Genomic DNA, 27,084 nt, shown 5'->3' with positions numbered 1-27,084 from the left:
TTTGCAAGATATTGGTTTGCAAATATTTGCTCCCAGCCTGTACCTTGTCTTTTCATCGTCTTAATAGGGTCTTTGCAGAGAAAAAGTTTTAAATTTTGATTAATTTTATTAATTCATCAGTTTTCCTGTTATGGATTATTTTTAGTGTAGGAGCTCTTTGTCTAGCCCTAGATCCTGAAGACTTAGTGTTTTGTTTTGTTTTTTCCTAAAAGTTTTTTGGTTCTCTTTTACAGTTAAGTTTGTAATCTATTTTGGGTTAATTTTGTATAAGGCGTGAGAATTAGTTTCTTTCTTTCCTGTGGTGTCTGTGATCATTAATGTTGTGTATCAACTTGGCTAGGCTGTCATCCTCAGTGGTGTGACAGCTATGATGTAGTTTGGCTGCCCTATAATGATGTAATTACCTCCATGATGAGATTTGATGTAATGTAATCACCTCCATGGTGGGATCTGCTGTGAGTTGTCAATCAGTCGAAAGGGAGGTTCCTTGGGGTTGTGGCCTGCATCCAATGTATTTGGACTTTCTGGCAAAGCTCACTGGCTTTTGCTTTGCTCTGGATCCTGCATTTGGCTCATCAACATCTGACCTCCAGTTCTTGGGACTTGGGCCAACAGGCTGCCATCTTACCTGCCAATCTTGGATTCATCAGCCTTCAAAGCTGTGAGCCAGTAGCCACCATTTGACTTGTGGATCTTGGGTTTGTCAGCCTCAGCTGCTGCATGGGTCAGGAGAAGCCTCCAGCCTGAAGCCGGATGCCTGACCCACGGACTTGGGACTTGCCAGCCTCTACAAATGTGTAAGCCACTTCTTGATATAAACCTCCTTCTATATTATATAATATATATATATATATGTATATGTATATACATATGGAAACCCTGGTGGTGCAGTGTTTGAGAGCTATGGCTGCTAACCAAAACGTTGGCAGTTCAAATCTACCAGGCACTCCTTAGAAACTCTATGGGGCAGTTCTACTCTGTCTTACAGGGTCACTATGAGTCGGAATCAACTCGAGGACAACGGGTTCCGTTTTTGGTTTGGTATATACATATGTATACATATCTACATACATATATACTTCACTGCTTTTGCTTCTCTAGAGAACCCAGCCTAAGACATTTGGTACCAAGAGTGGTTCTAGAGAAACAAAATTGTGAGAATGAGTTTTCTAAATTAGTTCTCAAGTCTTGTTAGTCTTAAAGATGTTGATAACTCTGCTTCCAGTAGTAAAGAGGGCACCGCTAATCCATGGCATGAGATGGCAATAGAAATACGTGAAGTATCACCACCAATAGAACAGATATTGGTTACAGGCAAGGCTCTGGATGATCACATGATTGATACCTTTCTACAATTTTGTTAGAATGAGAAGTATAAGGAAGCTGGTTGGTTAGTCCTACTTTGCTAAACAAAGTGGTGAAAGAAAGAGATGAGCTCAGGGCTTCAGAGTCAAAGCTCAAGTGCCACATAGACGACCTCAAAGTTTCCACTTGTGCCTTGAAAGAAAGCTTTATTTCTTGTAGTAACAGAGCTGATATTGCCAAAAACCAAATCCACAGTCTTATTGTAAGAGTGGCTGAATTACAACACCAGCTAAATTCCCAAACTTGAATGGTGTCTGAAGTTAAACTGAGGGCATTGATTGGGAAGAAATGGGATCCTGAAACTTGGGTTGGGGGCATATGGGTGGATAATCAGGAAGCTGAGGACACTGAGCCCCTAAATTCCATTGAATCGTTCCTGCCAACAGAACTAGCCCTCTCACTCCCATCTGAAGAGACTAATTCATCTTTGACTGCTAAGCCACCCTCCCCAGTAAAACCATTAGTCCCTCCACCCCCTATCCGATGAGATTAACCCAGCTGTGTCTGAAGGGCCTTTGTCTGAGTCATTGCCTGAGGCATCACCTGAGGCAGATGCCTTACAAGACAATGCTGAATGTTCTAAAAACACATCCTAACCACCCATTTTGGCTTCTAGACCTGTAACTAGACTTAAGTCCCAGCAAGCCCCAACAGGTTAAGCACAAATTGTGACCCAGGAGAAGGTACACTACACTCCAAAAAAACTGCTTGGCTTTTCTAATATGTACAAAAAGAAACCTAGGGAACATGTGTGGGAATGGCTATTAAGGGTGTGGGATAATGGTGCAAGGAACGCAAAGATGTATCAGTCCGAGTTTATTGATATGGGTCCTCTAAGCACAGATTCTTCATTCAATGCTTCAGCTTGAGAAGTTAGGAAAGGATCTAATAGTTTATTTGGTTGGGTTGCTGAAGCATGGATTACGAGGTGGCCTACACTAAATCAAGTTGAAGTACCAGACCTACCTTGGTATACTATAGAAGAAGGTATACAAAGGCTTAGGGAAATTGGCATGCTAGAGTGGATTTATCAGGTTGACCCTCAGACCCACACACTTTTTACCATAACTATGAAGAACAAATTTGTGAAGGCAGCTCCAGCATCCTTGAAGACTGCTGTGATTGATATTTTATGTAAATCAGATTTGACTGTGGAAACTGCCCTAACTGAAATAAGACACCTAACTACAACGGGGCTGATTGGACCCCATGGTAGTAGGGGCCAGGTGGCTGTACTGAATCGACAAATACAAGGTGGGCGTGGTTACAGTAATGGACAGCAGAGTCAAAACAGTAATCAGAATAGTCTGACTTGATGGACTTATGGCATTGACTACTTAGTCATGGTGTCCGTAGTAGTGAAATAGATTAGGAAACCTACTAAATATTTACTTGATCTGTACAAATGGATGAATTCTAGGTCAGGTGAACAGCAGTCTAACTGGAATCACCAGAATAGAGAGTCATGGTCCCTCAATCAATTTCCAGATTTGAGCGGGTTTAAAGATCCACAACACTTTGAACGAAGGGGAGGCTGGGTACTGTTGAGGAAGAACTCCAAAACGCTGCCAAACATTTTTACTGTTAATCTTTCTCCCAGCTTTCCCCAAAGGGATCTACAGCCTTTTACAAGAGTGACTGTTCTTTGGGGAAAAGGAAATAATCAGACATTTCAGAGATTGCTGGATACTGGCTCTAAACTGACATTAATTCCAGGAGACCCAAAATGTCACTGTGACCCACCAGTCAGAGTGGGGGCACATGGAGGTCAGGTTATTAATGAAGTCTTGGCTCAAGTCCATCTCACAGTAGGTCCAGTGGGTCCCCGAACCCATCCTGTAGTGATTTCCCCAGTTCCAGATGCATAATTGGAATAGATATACTCAGCAACTGGTGGAACCCCCACACTGGATCTCTGACAAATAGGGTAGGGGCCATTATGGTGGGAAAAGCCAAGTGGAAGCCATTGGAACTGCCTCTATATAGGAAAATAGTAAATCAAAAGCAGTACCGCATTCCTGGAGGGATTGCAGAGATTACTGCCATCAGGGACTTGAAGGATGCAGGGGTGGTGATTCCCACCACATCGCCATTCAACTCACCTATTTGGCCTGCGTGAAAAACAGATGGATCTTGGAGAATGACAGAAGATTGTTGAAAAATTAACCAGGTGGTAACTACAATTGCAGCTGCTGTTCCAGATACAGTTTCATTGCTTGAGCAAATTAATACCTCTCCTGGTACCCGGTATGCAGCTATTGATCTCAATAATGCCTTTTTCTCCATACCTGTTTGGAAGGACCATCAGCAGTTTGCCTTCAGCTGTCAAGGCCAGCAATAAGCCTTCATTTGCCTGCCTCAGAACTACATCAGCTCTCTAGAACTATGTCATAATTTAGTCCTTGATCGCCTTTCCCTTCCACAAGATGTCACACTGTCCATTACATTGATGACATTATGCTGATTGGACCTAGTATGGAAGAAGTGTCAATGACTCTGGACTTATATGTAAAACATTTGTAAAGCATGCAAATGAAATTTGTAGGGGTCCAGTGGTGTGGGACATGTTGAGATATTCCTTCTAAAGTGAAGGATAAGTTATTGCATCTGGCTCCTCCCACAACTAAAAAAGAAGCGCAACACCTAGTGGCCTCTTTAGATTTTGGAGGCAACATATTCCTCACTTGGGTGTGCTGCTCCAGCCTATTTATCAAGTGACTCCAAAAGCTGCTAGTTTTCAGTGGGGCCTAGAACAAGAGAAGGCTCTGCAACAGGTTCAGGCTGCTGTGCAAGCCGCTGTGCCACTTGGGCCATATGATTCAGCTGATCCAATGGTGCTTGAAGTGTCAGTGGCAGATAGAGATGCTGTTTGGAGTCTTTGGTAGGCCCCTATTGGTGAATCACAGTGCAGACCCTTAGGATTTTGGAGCAAATCTCTGCCATCCTCTGCAGGTAACTCTTTCGCTTTTGAGAAACAGCTTTTGGCTTGTTACTGGGCCTTAGTAAAGACTGAACACAGCCATGGGACACCAAGTCACCCTGTGGCCTGAACTGCTCATTATGAACTGGGTGTTGTCTGACTTACAGAATCATAAAGTTGGACATGCACAGCAGCACTCCATCATTAAATGGAAGTAGTATACATGAGATCGGTACTGAGCAGGACCTGAAGGCACAAGTTGCATGAGGAAGTGGCCCAAACACCCATGGTCTCCACTCCTGTCACACTGCCTTCCATCTCCCAGTCTGAACCTATGTATGGCCTCATGGGGAGTTCCTTATGACCAGTTGACAGAGGAAGAGAAAAATTGTGCCTGGTTTACAGATGGTTCTGTGCAATATGCAGACACCACTCGAAAGTGGACAGCTGCAGCACTACAGCCTTTCTGGGACCTCCCTAGAGGACAGTGGTGAAGGGAAATCCTCCCAACGGGCAAATCTTTGAGTAATGCACCTGGTTGTTCACTTGCTTGGAAGGAGAAATACCCAGATGTGTGATCGTATACTGATTCATGGGCTGTGGCTAAAGGTTTGGCTGGGTGGTCAGGCACTTGGAAGGCACATGATTGGAAAATTAGAGACAAGGAAGTATGAGAAGGAGGTATGTGGATAGACTTCTCTGAATGGGCCAAAGAAGTGAAGATAATCTGTGTCTCATGTGAATGCTCACCAAAGGGTGATCTCACAGAGGAGAATCTTATCAAGTGGATAGGATGACATTCTCTGTGGAAACCAGTCATCCTCTTTCCTCAGCCACTCCCATCATTGCCCAATGGGCTCATGAAAAGAATGGCCATGGTGGCACGGATGGAGGTTATGCATGGGCTCAGCAACATGGACTCCTTTCTGGTAAGTATGCCTTTTATTTCCTTTACTGTGTCCTTACACTTGCTAGACCTTCCAGCACTATGTTGAATAAGAGCAGGCATCCTTTCCTTGCTCCCAATCTTAGGGAGGAAGCATTAGGTCTTTCAACACTAAGCATAATGTTAGCTGTAGGTTTTTTGTAGATGTGCCTTATAAAGTTGACGAAGTTCCCCTCTAATTTTTGTAGAGTTTATCATGAATATATGTTGTATTTTGTCAAATGCTTTTCCTGCATTGACCAATACACTGAGATTTTTCTTTTTAGCCTGTTAATATGATGAATTACATTGATTTCTTAAATACATTTTATTTTTTAGATCAGTTCTAGATTTACAGAAAAAGTGTGCAGTGAGTATTCACTGTTCCCATATACTCCCTCTCTTCTTCACAGTCTCTCTCATTATTAACATCTTGCATTCCTGTGGTACATTTGTTACAACTAATGAACCAATATTGATGCATTATTAGTAACTAAAGCCTATAGTTTAGAGTTCATTCTTTGCGTTGGAAGTTCTAAGGGTTTTGATAAATGCATGTCATGTGTCCACCATTAGAGTATCATGAGGAATAGTTTCACCTGGGGAGCTTAAAAAAAAAAAACCAAGATGTCTGGACCCCATACTGGAGATTTTTATTTAATTGAGGTGGAGGTAGTAGATCTAGCATCAATGTTTTTAAAGAAATCTCCACAGATGGTATTAGTGACCAGCCAGGGATATGAACCACTGATCTAGTATCTCGGCTAATCCAGCAAAGAATGACAGCGAGTGTGCAGGCAATTCACGGAAAATGCTTAAAATCAGAACACTGGCTGAGTTTACATCCCTCTACCTACTGTTGGAGTAGCCTGGAACAAAAAGATGGCAGGTGGAAGGACGACGTCACTTGTGTCCCCTACACCTGTAACTTCCTCCTTTACTCAAATATGCCTGGCTGGCAATTTATATTCTTTAGGTCCTGGGCCTGCAAGGGCAGATAGATCTTAATCATATAATCAGTAATCAAAGAAGAACTCAAATATTATTGCTGTATAATACTTTTATTAAATAGTTTTATGGAAAAAAACCCACAACATTTCTGTGTTACATCATATAATCTTCAGATGTGTTAGAGTTCAGTGACAAATTATATTTGGAAAGGAGCTTTAAAATCCTTGCCTGTATGCCACCCCTTTGTGAAATGCTGAAATGCAGCTCTGTACCTCACCATTAAAGGTTACAAAAAGTACCAGTTAAAAGACTCTCATATATTTAATTCCTTTCAAATTACACTCTTATACCCGATTTATGATAGACACAGAGCTGACCTCATTCAAAATACTTCAGTGTAAAAATAACCAACATCCTCCAACTTACCACAATTCACAGAAGTCTCACAAATGGGGCCCAGAGCAGAGATTAGGACTAATCAACATCAGTTTTGGCTGTCCTAAAACTGCAAGGTGGGTAGGGTAAGTGTCCTGGGAAATAGGGAATGGAAAAGAAGGAAGATGATCGATACCTAATACAATATTCAAAGGAGGTATCTCTTGACCATTTAGCCTTCCTGACACATAACCCAAAAATGTTGAGTACTGCACACCAATCTTGCTGCAAAAGCAGTGTGAACTCAAGTATCAACTAATGCTGAAACTAGTATCTTATTTAATTTTTAACAAAGCATACTCATTTCAAAGCACAATTGAGAAAAGCAAATCAAGACAAAGCCCAAATTAGAATGCTCGAAGGATTCCAATGCAAAGAAATGGATTGCATAAGTAACACTCTTAAGAGTTGTTCCTTCTTTTCTTTCTTCTAATTTTAAAATACAGTTGGCCTTTTTACCTCAGAAGTTTGGATTCATTGCAGAAATCATAGCCCTTCAATTGTGATAGGCGTCTAAGGAGAGACAAATGCCTAGATCCACAGTTTTAAAAGACCCTAACCCTTACCCATCCTGTGGGTAACTGGATCAGCTGCAGCTTGTAGAAGACAGCAAGAACCCTGGCTTCAAAGATGAATCAGAATAATGTACGAACAAACTATGTATCTAGTCTTAAGCCCATGCCCCAAACGACTAAAAAGTAAGGATTTTAGAAAACTCTGAGAATAGAATGTATTTCAAACACACACATAGACTATTGCATATCATTTTTAGTTGAGGTCAAAATTTAAAAAGCCCTATTTCCCCAAGTAGGCAGGGAATTCTATCATTATGTCTCCTTCACTCACACCTCAGATTCATATAAACTCACTGTGAAGGTATCACTTCTTTCTGAACTTCATCTCAGCAGCATACATGGAGAACTGACACTTTTCAAAGATTTCATCTCAGATCCATTAAGTCTACAAGAGATTAGAAATAACTGGAGGGAAGTGAGTGGGCCTGGGTTTGTAGGATCCTTCCAGAAACTTCTCTCGGATTCTTCTTTTACAGGGTTTCTCCACCATACAGGCATATATTTAAAAAGCCAACACTATTGACACTAGGTGTACCCTTCAGGAGTGTTGCCTATAGAGGTTAAAACTCTAAGCTTTTAGCTAATAACCAAGATCTGGAAGTTCTCTGTACCAGCAAGATGACTACTCTATTTATCTTAGGTAGTTTGACTTGACACCACGATACAAAGTCCACCTGACAATGAGGTTAAAGTGGGAAAGGGTAGAGAATAGGAACAAAGAGGCAGAGGGAAGATGTTTTACGTAGTGCCAAGTTGTGTACAATGAGATCCAGGGACGCCACCATATTATTTCTGATTAAAAAAAAAAGGGGGGGGGTATTTTCAGCTCTAAATTACTTAAGTGTTTTTCTAATACCACTCCCTAGCTCAGTCACTTTTCTTTCTTTTTCCCACAACTCCCAAACCAAGCTGCAATTCTTTCAGGGCCAGCTCCCCAAAGAGCTATTTTCTTCCTCTGTCAACTTTGACTCTATGAATCTCCTATAGCCCACCCCACCCCCACAAAAAAAAGGAACCAAAAAAAAAATCTTTATTCCCTTTACTCATTTTCAAAATCTACCAAACTCTCTTCTGCATAAAATAAAACTTTCTCTTTAACAAACCCACAGAAAAGAATGAGTGAGTTGTACTCTGGGCCACCTTCTTCCCTCCCTCTCTACCCTCCAGAACAGTTTCTGTGGGGACAGACCAGGATTGTGGTAGGGTTTCTGGGGGCCATGGGATGTGTTTTCAGTATAAAGAAGCGACAGTGCTAAGTGAAACATTACCCAGTTCCTCTTACCCATCCCCTTCCATACCAGCTGGTGGGCTCCCATTTCACATCTGGCTGAGGGACTACCTCAGAACTTAGGAAACTGACACTCTCTGCCCATTTCCAGATTAGAAGGATCTGGAGGACACCAGCACCAAAACCTACAGTCACTGGAGCCAGACCCAGTTCACAGAAGCCTCTGGCCTGAGAAACTGAAGGGATCTCTTTTCCCGCTCCACTCTACTGATACACCTGTGTAGAGTAAAAATTTTAATACATGAACACATAGACAATTATATTTCAGCCCTGTTTACATGAAATATGAATGCAACAAAATCCTCCACATAATGAAGATTTTGAATCCTCATAAATGGCCACTTATTTAATGGGTACTGGATGAAAACAAAATTCTAGTGTAACTGAAGACTATATAGAACCTGAGAGTTGGTTATAATAGAACTTGACCTGGATTTAAAAAATGGCACACTGTTCAAAAAGTGGTTGGGACCATAAATGGCTCTCCACAAAAGCTTTCTACTGCAGAAGGCGCCTTGGGTGGTAAAGCAGTTATTTACTCTCAGCAATTAACCACCTAAGCACTTAGTATTTTGCCTTCCCAGCAAAACAACAACCTTACACCCTGCTGCCTCACACCTGGGATCCAAGAGATTTCCATACCCCTAAGACAACTGTGTTGCCAGTGTTGCATGGGAAAGACAGGAGGTAGCTAAACTGACATGTGAGTGCCCTCTCAGTGTGGCTGGGCTCATCTTAGCAGTCAGGGAGTCTCTCAATCATCAACAGCTGGCCTCCTTCAGGGTTGGGTGTCTGCCTTGCATTTATTCGTAAAATTGAAGAGCCACAGATACTTGGAACCCCAGGAGTGGACTGAACAGCTACTTTTCAGTCTACAAATGGAAAGCATTGATCCCACTTCATCCTCAAACACTTAAAAAGAGGGAGCAGAAGAACAAAATGATCCTGTTAGAGCTAAGTGCAAAGAGTCATACTTTTCATGATTGGAACACCAGGGTTACTTTTTTGCATCTTGGCCTAATCAATCTTTTGATTCCCTGTTGAAGGAATCCTTCAGGTGCATCAAATGGAACTGAATAAATTTGCGTACTTAGAGCAGTGCTTAACATTACGCACGGGGTTGGCCATACTTACGTTAAGATTGTAGCAGGCTAGACCAAAAAATCTTAGGAATCATGTCACAAGAGACTGAAGTTTTCCTATATAATCTCTTAAGACCAGTGAAAAGGCTTTTTTTTTTTTTTTCTTTTTCAATTAAAGAAAAATGTAGGCACATAAAAATCTTCCAAGGATGAAAAGCATGGAGGTTTTCCCTGGTACTGTTTTTACCTTACTTCAGAACTGTCTGCTCTGAGGGCAAAAAAAAAAGACATTACACAGGCCTGGGCGAGGAGGGAATACCTACAAAAATGTGCCAACACAGTAAGGTGTGTTGCACCAAATTAAAACAAGGAAGGAGGTCTTCTGCATTCTGTCTGTCCTGATGCGGAGTCATCTTTCCTTTAGTGGAGTTAAAACAAGCAGTAATAAAGAGGCCTAGGCCTCTGCTAGGCTAAAAAGGAGACCTTCCTGCAACCCTAGTCTCTGAGGTGGGTCAGGTCCAACAGAGTCTTTCAAAGGGGACACTTACCCAGTGAGGTTTACGTTAGATATGGATTAGGCGTGGGATCTGAAGGTGGGTATCAAAGCTATAATGTGAAATGAGAGGAGAGGTTGTTAAGGGGCATCTGGTGTCATTAAAAAAAAAACACAAAGTGTGCCACGTACTCTGGGAATACAGAGAACCCATGCAAGAAAAGCTGCCTCTGCAATGAGGCAGCTGTGAGGAGGGCAGCAGTCTGCCATGATCCATCCCTTGGAGAATCAAGGTGGCAGGGATAGAATCTTCACCTAGCAAGGATCCTGAGAGTTTGCAGTTCATTCATTTTAGGAAAAAAGCTTCCTGTATGGTCCTTCCTGCAGTTCCCCCAAACAGATCTTGGTGAGTGCCCACAGGCAGAAAGAATACATCTAGCTGGGGTTAGGAGGCTTCCAATAACCTTATTCTCACAGATTTTTTTTTTTTTCTTAAAATAAATTCCATGAACTCATAAAGCTCTCATCTGCAATCAAATGCAAAAGCCGAGCATCCTACTCAGAGGCTCTGAAACACACGCATCAGCCTCAAAGCAAGTCGGCCTTCCAGTCTCAGGCTAAGACTGGCTCAGTCCAGAAACGTAAGGGTGAGGCTCCTCTGGAATCCCAGGAGGCAGGAAGGGATCCCTTCAGATGGGCTTGTACAGCAGCGTAGTGACATACTTCTTCTTATAGCGATGAGTAGCACTAAGGACCATCACACTGTCCTGCAGGGTAAAGAAACACAGGCAGCTAATTCACTCGTTCAGGCTCTTCCCAGCCATCAGTCCTTCACAGCCACTCACTCTTAACACAGATGGTTTGATATAATAGAAAAATGCTGGTTTTTGGAGTCAAATTGGTTTGAGTTATAATCCTGACTCATCTCGTTACTGTATTTGTAGTCTTACATAACCTACTTAACTTCTCTAAGTCTTTTTTCTCATCAATATAAAGAATAGCACTGAACATTAAAGTTGGCTCTAATGATTACATGAGGCTATCTGGCATAGTATCTGACATATAATTCTAACACTGGGCTTAAAACTAGCAATCAATCAATGACAGAAAGAATAATAAACAGAAGAAATATCTCAGCATCCATTTGTAAAAGGAAGTCTTAAATACCATGAGAAGAACAACACAGGGAAGTGATCCCTTTGTAAAACCATTTTCAAGTCCCAAAGCAGATCAATGTCCACTTAATACCAGGGAGAATCTCAAAAAGTCCTCTCTGATCTAGAGAACACTCAGGAAGTCCACTCTTAGATCCCAAAATCTCCCTAGAAAGATACTCAATCCAATGGGTCAATTCCAAAGAGCCTAAACAATAGGAGAGAGCCAGGAATGGGTCAAAGTCAAGCTGAAGCACAATGATCAAGACTCCTACCAAGGCGAGAACCAGTATGAAGAGAGGAAGAGGTACCATTTCCCAGGCTTATGTTACACACCAAGTGTGTGCCATAGGAATAGACAGCAGGCCTGTGGATGTCAGTGGACAGCCAAAGAGCAGTCACAGCTGGCAAAATTCAATCAGATCACAAAGAACCCTTGTTAATCCAATTTAGAAAACAACACATCCTTCTATCTTCCCCATACTGTATTATCCACAATGAACGCTTCTCAGGTTAATATCCTGTGAGGTGAATATGCTGATCACAGCCAAAATATAACAGGAGCAAAGCAGGTAAAAAAAAATCCAACTTCAGGAAGATTTTAGTAGAAATGAGGAGCAGGTGAGAGAAAGAACTACTTGGAAAGACCTGGCACAATGATACATAGGAAAGAACATGGGATTAGGATAGGAGGACTGGACCTCAGTCCTGTCTCTGGTACTTACTGGCAATTTGACCTTCTCTGAGCCTTAGTTTCTTTATCTATAAAACAGGGGTTAAAAAGAATACTTACCTCTCAAGGTTATTATAAAAATTAAATTCAATAATAAATACTTCAAATGTACCACATAATTTGTAAATCAAATGTATTAGTGAATTCCCTAACCTGGCTGCACATCTAAGAAATATAAACAATTAAAAAAAATAGATTACTATGGATTAGCAGTCAAGTGCTTAACCACTGCGCCACCAGGTTGAGTCTCATCCTAAACGTACTCGTTCAGAATCTCTGGGTAGGGAGCCTCTGAATCTGTATTTTTCCAAACCTTCCTAGGTGACTCCCACAATCAGCATAGTTTGGTAACCACTGAGCTACGTAACTTCATTCCAATGGCCAAACCACAGAGACTTGACAAGAGAGAACAGCTCAGGTATTTTCAACCCAGACTCTAATGCAGCAGCGAAACCAGTGGAGGACTCTAGGGTTGGAGGAGACAGAGTAAACCTGGTCACACTTCAATTCTGCCTATCGTACAGGAGAGACGGAAGCACTTCGGAACTCACACCCCAAGCATCTGGAAGTAACTCACGTCTACCTTTAAGAAAGCAGGAGCCTTAATATCACATTTAAGCATTCTTTGAACGAGAAGCTAAACTTGCTTTTTCTGCAGATGTGATGTGACCAATTTATTCCTAGGCCTGTCATCTTCAAGAATGAAATTTTACGCTATAACCTCAAACTTAAGTATTCGATACAAAGCTTCTAGTCCCCCCCAAAAAGAGCTGCCAAGCAAAAAAAGTCAAGTCAGTCTCAGGGCAACTGACAGAAGCAGAAAAGCAAGTAACCAGCCACTGGAGAACATCTGTTACCCTCATCCTGTGAAGGGCCAGGCCCAGCACTTACCTTAATGGACAACGCATAGAGATGGTTCAGCATAACATGGTTGGGCTCCGGGAGCAAGGCGGGGTCACACTGAAAGAAAAAAAACACACTAAATGGAGTAAATGGAGTGAAATAACATAAAGAGCTTACTCTTCTTCGGAACTTTTTGGAACTAATCAGAAATGCTAAACTAGGAACGTATATCCTCTTTTTAAACAATGCACCCATCTCCGCCTCAATTTATAGCAATAATACATTCTCATTACAGAAAATTAGGAAAATTCTGAGTACAAGGCAGAAACCCTAAGCCTCAACATGTATTAATCTTCCTTGATAGGGCTAAAACAAAAATCTTGCCCACAACACATATATGGAAGATTTATGTTAAGAGGAGAAAAATAATCTTAGTGGAACCAACTGGACCGAATAGACATGTAAATTATTTGCAATTGAAGGAAAAAATTATACTTTTTTTGCATATCTTCAAATGATAAGCATTCCTTCTACTGTGCTGGAATAGAGTACCCAGAAACTGATTCTAACAATCCATAGCGCTGGGTCTGATTTTATACCAATAATATATTCTCATTATGAACAGGAGAAAACTGAATTTTAATATCAGTATCTGAGGAACCCATAACACAGCTCTAGAAAAAGAAACCTATAATACAATTTATATGTATACGATTTGTACTGTGACCACACCTTTGCTCCCAACCTCTAAGATTACTAAACTTTGGCCCAAATGGTTCCAGTGACCCCCAGAGTCCCCAGAAACACTAGCAAGGTACTCACAGAAATGTTAGTGTCCTTGTTAAGAATAACTTGGAGAAGGTGAGGAGGAAGGATGGGCGGGGACTTGAATCGCTCCTCAGATCGAAACACATACATTTCTTGACCATAAGGCCCTGGAGGTGAGCTGGAAAGGTCTGAAAGATATTTATCCAAATATGAGGAAAAGTTGAAGAATTAGCAAAAATGCATGGAAAAGCTGTAAATACATGGCAACTAATATTAAATATAAGGAGCCCTGGTGGCACAATGGTTAAGCGCTTGGTTGCTAACTGAAAAGTCAGCAGTTCAAACCCACCAAGCCACTCTGTGGGAGAAAAGACCTGGTGATCTGCTCGCATAAAGATTGCAGCCTATGAGGCAGTTCTACTCCGTCATATAGGGTCACTATGAGTAGGAATCGACTCAACGGCACACAACAACATTAAATATGGGTAGAAGTCACGGACCATAAACTTATTACCTGTAGGGTCTACAATGGTAATGTAGCCAAAGGAGTCTGGGTCATCCTGGACATACACCATGAGCTTCCTAAACATGGCAACATGATGAAGAGGAAAGAGGGAGAAACGATGGATATAAGAGCTAGGCTCAGGAAGAGCTGTATGGGCTCTTGTATGGTCTTGGACAAATCCCTTCACTACATTTAGTTTCCTCTTTCATAAAATGAAAATAATAGCCCCTGACCTCCATATAACAGGGTTTTTATAGGAATCAAAGGATACAACAACTGTGAAGATGTCTTGTAAACTGCCAAACAATATGAAAAGATTAGATATCTTTTTTCTAAGCCAGTAACAGATGAGGTTATAAACTCTAAGACTACTGATACTACAATGATTGCAACAATGAAGACAAAACGTATATAGCAGTCATTAACCAGCGGCCATTGAGTCCACCCCGACCGTGGCGACCCTGACTCAGGAAAACCTCATGTATGTCAGAGTAGAACTATGCTCCATAGGTTTTTCCACAGCTGTGATCTTTTAGAAGTAGATCATGCCAAGCCTTTTTTCCAAGGCACCTCTGGGTGGATTCAAACCTCCAACCTTTTAGTTAGTAGCTGAGCACTGCTTAACTGTTTGTGCCACCCAAGGCCTCCTGAAGCAGTCATTAGGGAAATGCAAATCAAAATCACAGTAAAAAACCACTTTACATCCATTACAAGGACTATAATCAAAAAGACAGACAATAACAAGAGAAACTGGAACCCTCATACATTGCTAGTGGGAATGTAAAATTATGCATCTGCTTTGGAAAACAGCTTGGCAGTTCCTCAGAAAGTTAAACATCGGGGAAAAAATCATTAAACATACAGAGATTTAAAGAAAACACATTAAACATGGGGTTACCGTATTACACAACAATTCCATTCCTAGGTATATACTCAAGAGAAATGAAAACATATTCACACAAAAGTTCATAGCAGCATTATTCATAACAGCCAAAAAGTGGAAACAGTGAATGGAGTGGTATACCCATACAACGGAACATCATTCAACCATAAAAAGGAACAAAGTACTAACACATGCTACGACACGGATGAACCCCGAAAACTTTACGCTAAGTGAAAGAAGCCTGTCATGGAAGACCGCATATTCTATAATTCCATTTATAGGAACACCCCAGCTAGGCAAATCCAGAGACAGATAGGTTAGTGGGTGGTTGGAAAAGGAAAGAATTTTTCTGCTAATAAAGTTTCTTTTGGGGGTGATGAAAATGTTCTGGAATTAGCAGAGATTGCTGCATAACCTTGTAAATATACTAAAAAGAACCACTGAATTGTATACTTTTTGAAAGGGTGAATTGTATGGTATATGAATTACTATTTCAATAAAAAAATGGAAAAAATGTACTAAACAATACGAGCAAATATATAAAAATGAACAGAACTACATTATGATGGTATAATTTGTTTTTGTTTGAAAAATTTTATGTTTTTATAGTCTCCAAGGAGCCCTGGTGGTGCAGCAGTTAAAGCACTCAGCTGCCAACCAAAAAGTTGGCGATTTAAACCCACCAGCTGCTCCGAGGTAGAAAGATGTGGCAGCCTGCTTCCATAAAGATTTATAGCCCTGGGGCAGTTCTATGAAAGTCATTTTAACAATCAGTAAAACAACCCAAATTTCAGCTAAAACACTGTGCTATTAAGCAGTGTCTTCAAAATACATAAAATTGAAACTTTTGGAAGTGCTTCCAAGCATTTTGTCACTTGACCTACAAAACACCCTTGGGAAATATATGGGACAGTTTTTATTTCCTTTTCACCAAACAAACTGATCAAGTGAGTCACCCAAAGTCACATATATGGCTAGATGGTAACTGAGTGTAGATGAGAACCCATTACCTGCAGATTTCTAAAAGAATTTATTCTAAGCCTTAGTCCAGCAGATCAGAAAACTGGATGAAAGAGGGATGAGAGAAACAGCAAAAGATGTACGCTAGTCCTCTCTAATTATGGTTATATGTCTGTTATTCATTAGTTGCTTTGCCAGAATCATATTATATAAAAATTTCAAGTCACAAGTGACCTCATCATTTAAATCAGTAGTTTAAAAACTTATCCATCATTGTACCACCACTGAGGATTATCCAGCTTTACTTTCTGACTTTATATAATGAAAACAGTATTTTAAATTTTTCTCTGAACAATTATTATTCTGTTGATGATTCTTTTGGGGACTGCATAAACCACTCCCCTTTTGCTCTCAGATTCTAGAATGCCCCACCCGAAGTACTGTCTCCTCAGCTGAGAATCACGGAGAGTCTAAGCCTCTGATTTTACAAACAAGGAACTGAAAAGCAGAAACGTTGAGTGACTTGACCATAATTGTAAATCTAATTAGTAGCAGTGGCTTTGAACCCACAAGGGAAAAATGCGTTCCCTGAGAAAACAGGGCACAACTCTATAGACAGTCACAGCTTTTAGTGTAAAACAGTAAGATGGTAACTTTGAGTGCAGTTAGCAAAGCACTCTTCTGGTACTTTAGTAAATGGAAGTAGAGACGAATGCCTTGGAGAAAAATAATATTGGGGGGAAAAAAGCACATAGATCTTTTCTTCTACCAAGGACTCTTTATTTTACCAGATAGTTAATTTCAACTAATATACACACATAAGAATTGTGTTAGTTTCTGTTTTTTATCTTTTCTCCCTCAAGGACTGCCATACTTCTAAGTATGCAGCATTTGTTGTTGTAAGGTGTTGTTCATCAATATTTGACTCAGGGTGATCCCATGTGACAGAGTAGAACTGCCGCACAGGGTTTTCTAGGCTGCAATCTTTACGGGAGCAGATCACCAGGTCTTCCTCCAGAGGAACTGCGGGTGAGTTCGAACTGCCAACTTTTCAGTTAGCAGCTGAGTGCTTAACCGTTGTGCTTTATGTAGCATTTACAAAGCCCACTGCCATGAATCGATTCTGAATCATAGTGACCCCACAGGGTTTCCAAGGCTGCAAATCTCTGGAACTAGACTGTCACATCTTTCTCCTGCAGAGCTGCTGATGGTTTCAAACTGTCAACCTTTTGGTTAGCAGTTGATCACTTTAACCACGGAGCCAGGTAGCATTTAGGAAATCATAAACTACAGAACTGCCAACCAAGCTCTGAAATTGGCAGAACTAAGCCAAGGCAACTAAACATGGCAAACCAGGCACATCTAGCTACTGGAGATAACCATTCAAACGATAGGCCATGGCCAGATAAAACAGAAAGTAGAGTATATCATCTGTAATAAGAGCCAATATCATAGGGTGAGGCCTGTGTTACAGGGGTGGGTGTGGGTGTGTGTGTGTGGGGGTGTGCGTGTGCATGTGTGTGTGTGTGTGCTGGGTAGCAAGGCAAAATAAGTATCTTACTGTAAGTCCTAGTTAAAAAGTTTGAAATAAAATATACTAGGTTGAGATGGGTTTTGCCTTGGAGAAGGGGACCTAAACGTTCACAGGAGAAACATAAACCGTATTTTAACTGCAAAGCTGGCAGTTCAAACTCACTCAGCAGTCCTGTGGGAGAAAGGCCTGGTGATCTGCTCCCATAAAGATTAAAGCAAATAACTCGCATGTTATGACGGAACTGTTTTACTTAATTTCATCATTTCCAAGCTTTATGTGTGTGGGCATGTTACTTACATGGGTGTGTTATTTCCAAAAAATATGTTATATGGGATTCAGAAAATTCTGGAAAAAAAATGGGGGAAAAGCTCTCTTGGGAAGGGACATGCATTATAATATAGACACAGCAAGAAAGAGCAACTATGACAAAATTACCTCGGCAAGATGTCTCTGAGCTTTCCATAGAATCTAGCTTTAAAGCATCAAACACCTCAAAATCCGATTTCTTGACATGGATCAAATTATTAATTGTGCCAAGCTGACTGGTAACCACAGGCTGAAACAGTGAACACAAAAATTTAATGAATCCTCTTTTCGAATCCATCACTTTCATCCAACTCTCCTCTTGCTAAAAATTAAAAATCATCATACTCGGCACCTCCACCTTTTATCAAGGGAGAAATTCTCCAGTGCAGGGCAGCTGTCACCCACCAATCCTGACAGCAATGACGTTTGACACCAAGGGGAAGGATCACTAAAGTGAGACTGTGAAGTCAACTGTCACCCTTGGAGATCAAGGTCTTACCTCTGATGGATCATGAACCCACTGTCCATCCACGAAGAACTTATACTGGTGCTCTCCCTCAGGAAGGTCCAGGATGGCAACAAAGTCATTATGGCTACAAAAGAAAACAGAAAGAACATGTTCCTGTCAGAAGATAGAATATAAACATCATGCGGCAATCACAGTATCATTACCCATGATCTTTCATGTTCCTCAACCTTTGTAACCCTTGGAGTAGAAAACAATTTATAAAACCAATCTCCTTTTCTTCATCATCACCTTGGACATGTACGTGCCAGGCCCTCCCAACAACTTTAGTTCTTAACTCATAACTAGAGAAAAAGTCAAAGACATGAATGCCCCAGAACTGTATACCTAGTACAACTTACTTTGCTTCAATAAAACAGACCCCTCACATGTGTAAATAAGATAACAGGAAGGTTTAGGATACTGAAGTGCCTCAAGATATCCTCTTCGTATTTTGGGGAGCCTTTTTTTGGCAAACCACCTACCAAGCAAAGGCCATTCAGATAACCAGTTAAATAATTCGTTATTGCTCTACAAGTGACAAATGATATCACCACCTAGAACTTCACCATGCCTTCTGCTTTACTGCAGAAGTTAAAGCGACTGGACTCAGCCAGGTATGGAAGACTTTCTGCAATCATAGAAAGGACTTGTGTTAACATAGTCCTAAGATATGTACTTGCAAAAATTATAAGCTTCTCTGAAGCAATGGTATTCTAAGTGGTAAAATATGTGATTCACTATGAGATTAAAAAAAAAAAATGCCATGGATATAGTAAGTGGTCACAGACAAGGGCATGTTCCAGAGAGTTAACAGCAGCTGGAGAAGAACAGTCCAGCCAGGTCTCTCTTTTGAGAAGGGAAATCATATCTGTATTTCTGGACCCTGAAGACTCAACCAAGAAGCTTATCTTCACCTCTTAATCAGTGGAATCTTGGTACTCCAATTGTTGAAGGACCCAGAGATGAAGACCTCCTTGCCTCCTTCAGACCAGCGGATGACAGTGGGCCGCGCCTGCTGTGTGGGCTTTACAGCGTCCTCCAGATCTTGCTGCCATGATACAAACTCTTTGTCCCCAGGGAGCTGTAAGAAGGAGGTTACCCCCAGAATCAATTGTTGCCTAGGATTCTTAAAAGGTGACTCTCCTTTTCACACCAAATTGTGTCCTCCAAAAAAGATATGCTGAAGTCCTAACCAGTGTACCTGTCAATGTGACCTTGCTTGGGGAAATACGGTCTTTCTTTGAAGATATTATCACTTAAGTCAGACCAAAGTAAACCCATTGCTGTCAATTCCGACTCATAGTGAGCCTACAGGACAGAGCTCCTCCATAAGGTCCAAGGAGCACCTGGTGGATTCAAACTGCTGACCTTTTGGTTAGCAGCCATAGTTGTTAACCACTACGCCACCAGGGTTTCCCATACCAAAGCAGTGTCTTAGAAAAGAGGCAGACAGACATGAAAACAGTCACAAATAGGGGGAAGATACCATGTAACAGAGCAAGTCTATAAGCACAAGCAAAGGAACACCAAGGATTGCCAGCAGCCACGATGAACTAGGAGAGACGTATGGAACAGTTCCTGTCTTAAAGCCCTTAGAAGAAACCAACATAGTCGATAACCTGATTTGGCCTGCTAGTTTCCAGATCTCCGAGATCATTTAAATTTCTGTTCTTTAAAGTCAGCCACTATATGGTATTTTGTATGGCAGCCCTAGAAAACTAAGACAACTCCCTAGGGCAAAGAGGGGTGGTGGCTTCTGCTAGGGATCAATATGCCCTGAAACTAGCAACTAAATTAGGTTGTGAACAAACTACAGAAAAAGAACTCATCCAGGACCAAAAACAGTCAAATGGCTTACACTCAATTATTACCCAACTCACAGTGTAACTTCCAAGTCTGTACACATCACTCATTCTTTCAGGGCACTGTTGTTGTTAGCTGCCACTGAGCTGGTTCTACGGAATAGAATTGCTCCATAGGGTTTCCCAGGCTGTGACTTTTCAGAAGCAGACCACCAGGTCTGTCTTCCAAGACTCCTCTGGGTGGATTTGAACCGCCAACCTTCAGCTAACTGTTCACGCCACCCAGGGAGCTTTCAGAGCCTTAGGATCACCCTTATTCAAAACAGGAGGGGGGAGCTTATTCCTATTACCAATTTAACTCATAGTGAGGCAATTATGATGTGTTTCTGAATGCCTCTTAGGAGAAAGCATATGAAAACAAAGTATGGGTATATAAAAAATATGAACCATATTTTCATAGACAAATATAAACAGCTTTTGATTATCAGTTGTAATGGAAGTTGGGGATACTGAAATTCATAAGTAATTCATAAACTCTGTTTTAACTACTAGGTTACAAGAAGAATATTAAAAATTCAAAACCCAGAAGACAGATTTCTTAAAATTTGAGACGTGGTTACGAAATCTTAACCTGCTCACCTATGTCAGCTGTATACTAATTATTTCAGGAGTAGGGATGAAAATTCTGGAGCCTCAAGGAGCAAGCGACCAAAAATACAGCTTCCTTTAACTAAAGCAGTTCCAATATCAAATTTGTAAGATTCTGAGAATCTTTACTTAGTAGTTTCTTTTCACTACTACCCATAGACCATGAATTGGCAAATGATGGCCAGTGGGTCAGATGTTTTTGTAAATAAAGTTTTATTGGAACAAAGGCACATTCATCCATTTATACATTTTCTACCGTCGCTTTTGCACCGTAGTGGCAGAAATGAGGAGTTATCCGGCCCTTTACAGGAAAAGTCTGATGGTCCCCCATTTTGTTTGCAGCTGTCATGGAGTCAGCTCTCGACTCACAGCAGCCCCACGCACAGTGGGACGCTGCCCAGACCTGTGCCATTCCCATGACCGGCTGGGGCTGGAAGCATCGTGATCCATAGAGTTTTCATCAGCTGATTTTTGGGAGAACAACAGGACTTTCTTCCTAGTCTGTCTTAGTCTGGAAGCTCCGCTGAAACCTGTTCAGTAACCCAGCAGCATGCAAGCCTCAACTGACAGATGGGTGGGTGGCGGCTGTGCTTGGGAAGTACTGGCCAGGAACAGAACCCAGGTCTCCAGCGGCGAGGGTGAGGATTCTATCACTGAACCACCAACGTCTCACTTGAGACTGGCAAAATAACTTAGGTAAATAAGACAAAATATATTAAGTCAAAATGTTACCAAATAATATCAGTTAAAAAAAAAAAAGGACCAGCTCATGGAATTCATTGGGATTTTCTATTCAGAATAGCTGAGGTAGTTTACCTTCTATACTCTCTCTTGACAGTCCTCAAAACTATAAGACACTGGTAGCAGCATAATCCAAAGTAAATGGAAAAAGAACTGAAAGAGCTTTCACAAAGAATTGGCTTAAAAGAAAATCTTGATCTCCATATTTTCAAAACAAAGCACTCTTGCTTGACGAGCTGCAACAGAATTATGGGAATTTTTATATATGCCTCAGAATAATCCTCAGATCTGATTTAGGTATAGAGGCTGGAAATCTGTTTTTAAAAAGCTTCCTAGGGAAAGACAATACACAATACAGGAGAGATCAGCTCAACTGGACTAAACCAAAAGCAAATAAGTTTCCTGAATAAACTGAATGCTTCAAAGGCCAGCGTAGCAGGGGCAGGGGTTTGGGGACCATGGTTTCAGGGGACATCTAAGTCAACTGGCATAATAAAATCTATTAAGGAAACATCCTGCATCCCACCTTGGAGAGTGGCATCTGGGGCCTTAAACACTAGCAAGCGGCCATCTGAGATGCATCAATTGGTCTCAACCCACCTGGCTCAAAGAAGAATGAGGAATACCAAAGACACAAGGTAATTATGAGCCCAAGAGACAGAAAAGGCCACATAAACCAGAGACTACACTAGCCTGAGACCAGAAGAACTAGATGGTGCCAGCTACAACCAATAACTGCCTTGACAGGGAACACAGCAGAGAACCCCTGAGGGAGCAGGAGAGTAGTGGGATGCAGACCCCAAATTCTAGTAAAAAGACCAGACTTAATGGTCTGAGTGAGACCAGAGGGAGCCTGGAGATCATGGTCCCCAGAATTTCTGTTAGCCCAAGACAGGAACCATTCCCAAAGCCAACTCTTCAGAGAGGGATTGGACTGGAGTCCCGTAGGGTTGCTATGAGTCGGAATCGACTCGATGGCAGTGGGTTATGGGATAGAAATTGATACTGGTGAAGAGTGAGCTTCTTGGATCAAGTAGACACATGAGACTGTGTGGGCATCTCTTGTCTGGAGGGGAGATGAAAGGGTAGAGGGGGTCAGAAGCTTGCCAAATAGACACAAAAAGAGAGTGGAGGGTAGCAGGGTGCTGTCTCATTAGGGGGAGAGCAACTAGGAGTATATAGTAAGATGTACATAAATTTTTGTATGAGAGACTGACTTGATTTGTAAAGTTTCACTTAAAGCACAATTAAAAAAGAAAAAAAAAAGCTTCCCAGGTAATAATAATGTGATTACATTAAAATAAACAAAGGAAAAAAACCCCTTACATTTAGAGAAAGATTCTGAAACATTTATAGGTAAAACAGTATCTGAAATCATGTCTGGAATTTGCTTCAAAATAACTGGTGGGGGAGTGTGGATTAAAATAAAGATGATATAAATTTATGCATGACTTAATGATTATTTAAACTGGGTGAAAGGTATACAAGGACTCATTATACTGTTCTCCCTACTCTGTAAATTTTCCATAAGATATTTTTAAAAACATTATGTGATTCTAACGAGCTACGATTGAGAACCACTGAACTAGTCCACTAAAGAAGGCCAGCACCACTGCCACCTTCGCTATCAGTACTTTTATGTCTTAGGATTTCTAATTTAGAATTTGAAAGCTACAAACTATTAATATGCCTCACTTTGGAGTGAAGCCCTTCCACATATGACATTATGTGGTAGCTATGAGTGCAGCTGACAGAAAGATTGTCTCCTCCAAGTGAAATAGCAAAACCACCAGGAAAAGAGGCAAAACAACAATTAGAACTATAATTCAAAGGTGTTTAAGTAAAATGTTGACGGAAGAAGCGAAGAGGGTAGATTTAGAAGTATAAAATTTTACATTTGGAAGAGACCTTAAAGTTATCAAAACCAATTCTCTCATTTCGTAGATAACAAGATCGAAGTGAGGGACTGAAGATCCAAAATAGGCCCCAATGCAGACTGAGCACTGGCTTTTATTCAGGACACTGATTGCTACAGGCACTGTTTGACAAATACTTAAATACTGAGTCATCCAAGTAGGAAAAGGGTAAAAATACAATAAGGAAAACCATCTTTGAGAAAGCTTTGATGAAGTAAATTCAGATGGCTGCTTAGACAGCCCAAGTGATGAAAGAGAAGTCCTGAAGTGGGAGAGGGAAGAAAAGAACAGAGACAAAACTCCTAGAAATGCTCAATTACCCTCACTTCTCCCTGGGGCAGTTCTACTCCATCCTATAGGGTCACTGTAAGTCAGAACAGACACTACAGCAGTGGGTTTGGTTTTTTTTTTTTTTTGGACTTCTCCCTCTGTGATTATTTTCTCAATTGGGCTCCAGGGAAATACACAAACTATAGACTCCAAATTTCATGCTACCTATGTGGCACATAATACTCTATTTACTGTCTAAAACTCCAGTTTTGTGGGAAATGATGAGGTAATAAGAAACACATCCCATTCTCTTCAATCCCTCCATTTTTCTATTTCAGCCCAGTCAGCCTATCTGGATGAACGTATTTAATGCGGAAAGCTCTAAAGTGATTGGAAATATTAGCATAGTAATCACAATGCTGTCATGCCCATCTGTCCTTTCTGTAGGATGAACACAAGTTGCTGCCTTGGAATTGAGAAGGAGGTCTCAGGGCAACTGTGGGTTGTCGTTTTTTTTAGCCATGGCAACATTCTGAGGTACTACTGGGAAGTGGAGAAATCCTGCAGTCCAGGAATCATTTGCTTTCCCATGAGAAGCAGCTGGGTATTAAGCAAGTGCAGCCTCAGCCAATAGCAACTGTGAAGTACAGGATGAAATTTATTAGTCGACCAAATGATGACTTTTATTGGTCCCCCAAATTAGGATTGTTCTTGTTGTTAGATTCAGTGGAGTCGACTTTGAGTGACCCCACGTGACAGAGCAGAACTGCCCCATACGGTTTTCCGGACCCTAATTTTTACGGGAGGAGATCGCCCCAGAGCGGCTGGGTAGATTCAAAGCGCCAGTCTTTTGGTGAGCAGTAGAGCTCTTAACCATTGTGCCACCTGGGCTCCTCGATTATTCAAATAAGCAATGGGTTGCTGCTAACAGCCACACCAGTGGGGGAAGAGGAACAGGTGTGCTAAGCTCCTATGGCAAAAATGATACAAACACATAGAAGTTTTCAAGAAAAAGAAAATATATTTACCTACTTCAGGACAAACTGATAAACTGTCACCTATGGTCAGCAATTCTGGCAACCTACCCTCTGAAGTTCTCCGTTAGGGCTTACATACAGTTCATAATTTAGCAATGGTCTAGAAGTGAGCAACCGTGCCTTTTAGAACCAAGGATTCTGTGGGGGCTTATTATCCCTCATCCTAAAAATGTGACTAAAAGATTAATCAGAAAGCCATAAAAATAAGAGCTCTGTTTCTTCATCCTATTTTGAGGCAGCACCGCAAGAGAAATTACCATCAACACCCTGTGACCCTGAAAAACCCGTTTGATTCAAAACACCGTAACCCAAGTCCGTGTGATGAGAACGAACCAGGAAAGGGAGGAGGAGCCCGCGAACCAAGCCCACTGAAGCATTGCCACCAACCTTGGAGTCCTGCAGGCTGAAGACGCTGGGGTCATCGGTGCTCCCGACCATGATCTTGTGCTCCTTGCCCGAGGCATGGCTGCCGGCACCCTCGGCACGCGCAGCCTTGGTGCCGTGGCGCTCCCCGGACACCCGGTCGCTGGTGGTGTTTCCCATGTTTGCGGCTCGAGTCGGGAGCCACCTGCCGCGGGGAACGACATGGGGCGAGGGGACACCCCAGCTGCTGCGTCAGGAGCGACGCCGGTCCCGCCCCTGCGCCCTGGGACCCGAGCAGGGAATCCCCGCCCCAGGGAAGCCGTGCCCAGGGATCCCGTCCCTCTCTAGCTTCTAGGAGCGCCCCTAAATCCCTAGGTCCCCTCACCGCCCCCCTCCTCAGGAAATCCGCTTTTGGGAACTCCCCCGCATCCCCGCGCTCACTGCCCTCATTGCAAACATCCCCCACCCCAATCACCTCCCGCGATGCGCTCCCTCCTCCCGGGACCGCTGGTGCAATGGCTGTTCTGCGGGATAAGGCCCCCAATAAAGTTATTGAAATTGAAGCCGCGCCTCGGGGTAGCGATCCGGATTTCCTCCTAAAATGGCTACAAGGCCAGTAGCACTGGGCACGCCCCACACACGTTCCCTGAGGCCGCGCCCCCGCGGCGCCCCGGGGCCGGCCGACTCTCTAGCCGTCGCCGCCGCCTCAATGGTGGGCGGACGCGCGCGGCCTCCAGCGCCAGGCGGGGGCGCCCGACTCCCAGCCCTGCGATCACCGGCGCTTCGGGCTGGGGCCGCCGCACAGGACGAGGTGCTGCAACCGGGATTGCTGGTGAGACCGGTCGCTGGGCCTACCCTACGGAGAGGACGGCCCATGAACGATAGTCGGCGGCCACTTCCCTGACTTCCAGTGTTTGGTACCTGGAGGAGCAGTGCTGCTTTCCTCCCGTCCCGCTCACCCAGCCCAGGTTCGTCAGAACGTTTTCTGAGCTGCGTCCTGGTGAGAGGCGATCCCGAAGAGGTGGGCTCCTATAGGGAATTAGAAAACGGCTTCCTTTCCAATTCCAGCAGAAGGAGGTAGTGGTAATTGCGCGAGGTTTGAGCTGGGTGCTGTAGGATCGACGAGGAAGGAGCAGTGAGCCGATTGGGGCTCTAGGGAATATTTGAAGAAGTATGAGATAAACCTTGAGAAATAAAGAAAATATTAGTCTTAGGACAAGAAGAAGTGTTTGTATTGTAATTATATGCATTTCTCATTCCCTTCTAGAAACTTGCTACTCAACCTGTGTTCTACACACCAGCAGCATTGGCGTCGTCTAAGGCCCCCTCCTAGACCTGAGAATCAGAATCTGCATTTTAACAAGATTCCCAGGGGATATGTGTGCACATTAAAGTGTGAGAAGCACTGCTTTGACAACTCAGTAGGGCAGATCAGATTCAATTCCTCTTCACAGCCTTTCTGCGCCAGACCTTGTGCTGCTTTCTTCCCGTCCCTCTCACCCGGCCCCAGATTTTAATAATCTAAGTAAGCTTTTAATAAAGATTTGCAGAGTGAAGGGTACAGGGATACTGTTTACTTACCTTTCTAACAAGATAAGCCACTTAGGCTTAATCACAGCCAGTGATGGGCCACCCAAGTCCACCTTTTCTGAGTGAGCAGCTCTGTTTGTGGAAAAGTTTGTTTTTATATCAAGTTGAACATCTGCTTGACTCCAACAAATCCTCTCTTCCCCCATCTTTTCTTGCTGTGCCCCTTCTAAACTCAGCCATTCTCTGGCCCTTAACCAAAGAATTTGCAGGAAAAAAAAAAAAGGTACAATTTTACTGCAGCCTCTTGCTCACTCCTAAATTTTGACTAACTCCTATTTGTTTACCCCTACCCTTTCCCGCAAGGAGCCCTGGTAATGTAGTGGTTAATAGCTCTCCTGCTAACCCAAAGTTTGACGGTTTGAACCCACCCAGCGGCTCCAAGGGAGAAGGACCTGGTGATCTGCCCCTGTAAAGATTACAACCTAGAAAACTGTATGGGGTAGTCCTACTGTCACATGGGGCCACTGTGAGTTGAAAATCGACTGATGA

The 27,084-nt window shown here is 42.3% G+C and overlaps 1 protein-coding gene across 2 annotated transcripts; it reads right to left on the bottom strand.

Annotated features, from left to right (window-relative positions):
• Nucleotides 1-8,195: 8,195 nt before the first annotated feature.
• On the bottom strand, nucleotides 8,196-25,622 carry PRKAB2 (protein kinase AMP-activated non-catalytic subunit beta 2). 2 transcript variants are annotated; one of them, XM_010601309.3, is made up of 9 exons: nucleotides 25,481-25,622; nucleotides 25,030-25,210; nucleotides 19,143-19,309; nucleotides 18,220-18,313; nucleotides 17,850-17,970; nucleotides 13,587-13,720; nucleotides 12,813-12,881; nucleotides 11,914-11,950; nucleotides 8,196-10,801 (listed from the first exon to the last, which is right to left on the bottom strand). In XM_010601309.3, exons 2-9 carry the CDS (start codon nucleotides 25,183-25,185, stop codon nucleotides 10,782-10,784), a joined length of 798 nt encoding a protein of 265 aa, XP_010599611.1. In that variant the 5' UTR covers nucleotides 25,186-25,210; nucleotides 25,481-25,622; the 3' UTR covers nucleotides 8,196-10,781. The 2 variants fall into 2 exon arrangements, with proteins under 2 accessions (XP_010599611.1, XP_010599609.1); XM_010601307.3 differs by lacking the exon at nucleotides 11,914-11,950.
• Nucleotides 25,623-27,084: the final 1,462 nt, after the last annotated feature.

This window comes from Loxodonta africana, chromosome 3 (genome assembly GCF_030014295.1).
Source record: "Loxodonta africana isolate mLoxAfr1 chromosome 3, mLoxAfr1.hap2, whole genome shotgun sequence".
In the NCBI taxonomy this organism is placed as follows: domain Eukaryota; kingdom Metazoa; phylum Chordata; class Mammalia; order Proboscidea; family Elephantidae; genus Loxodonta; species Loxodonta africana.
Note: the sequence above shows the minus strand (reverse complement) of the source record. Positions and strands in the feature narration are given on the sequence as shown.

Coding starts and splice junctions, on each gene's coding strand:
- PRKAB2 (XM_010601307.3), bottom strand. CDS start 25,185: ATGGGAAACACCACCAGCGACCGGGTGTCCGGGGAGCGCCACGGCACC. Junction 13,721..17,849: donor CTCAGAGACATCTTGCCGAG/GTAATTTTGTCA, acceptor AATATCTTTCAG/ACCTTTCCAGCTCACCTCCA. Junction 10,802..12,812: donor TCTATGCGTTGTCCATTAAG/GTAAGTGCTGGG, acceptor TTTACCCTGCAG/GACAGTGTGATGGTCCTTAG.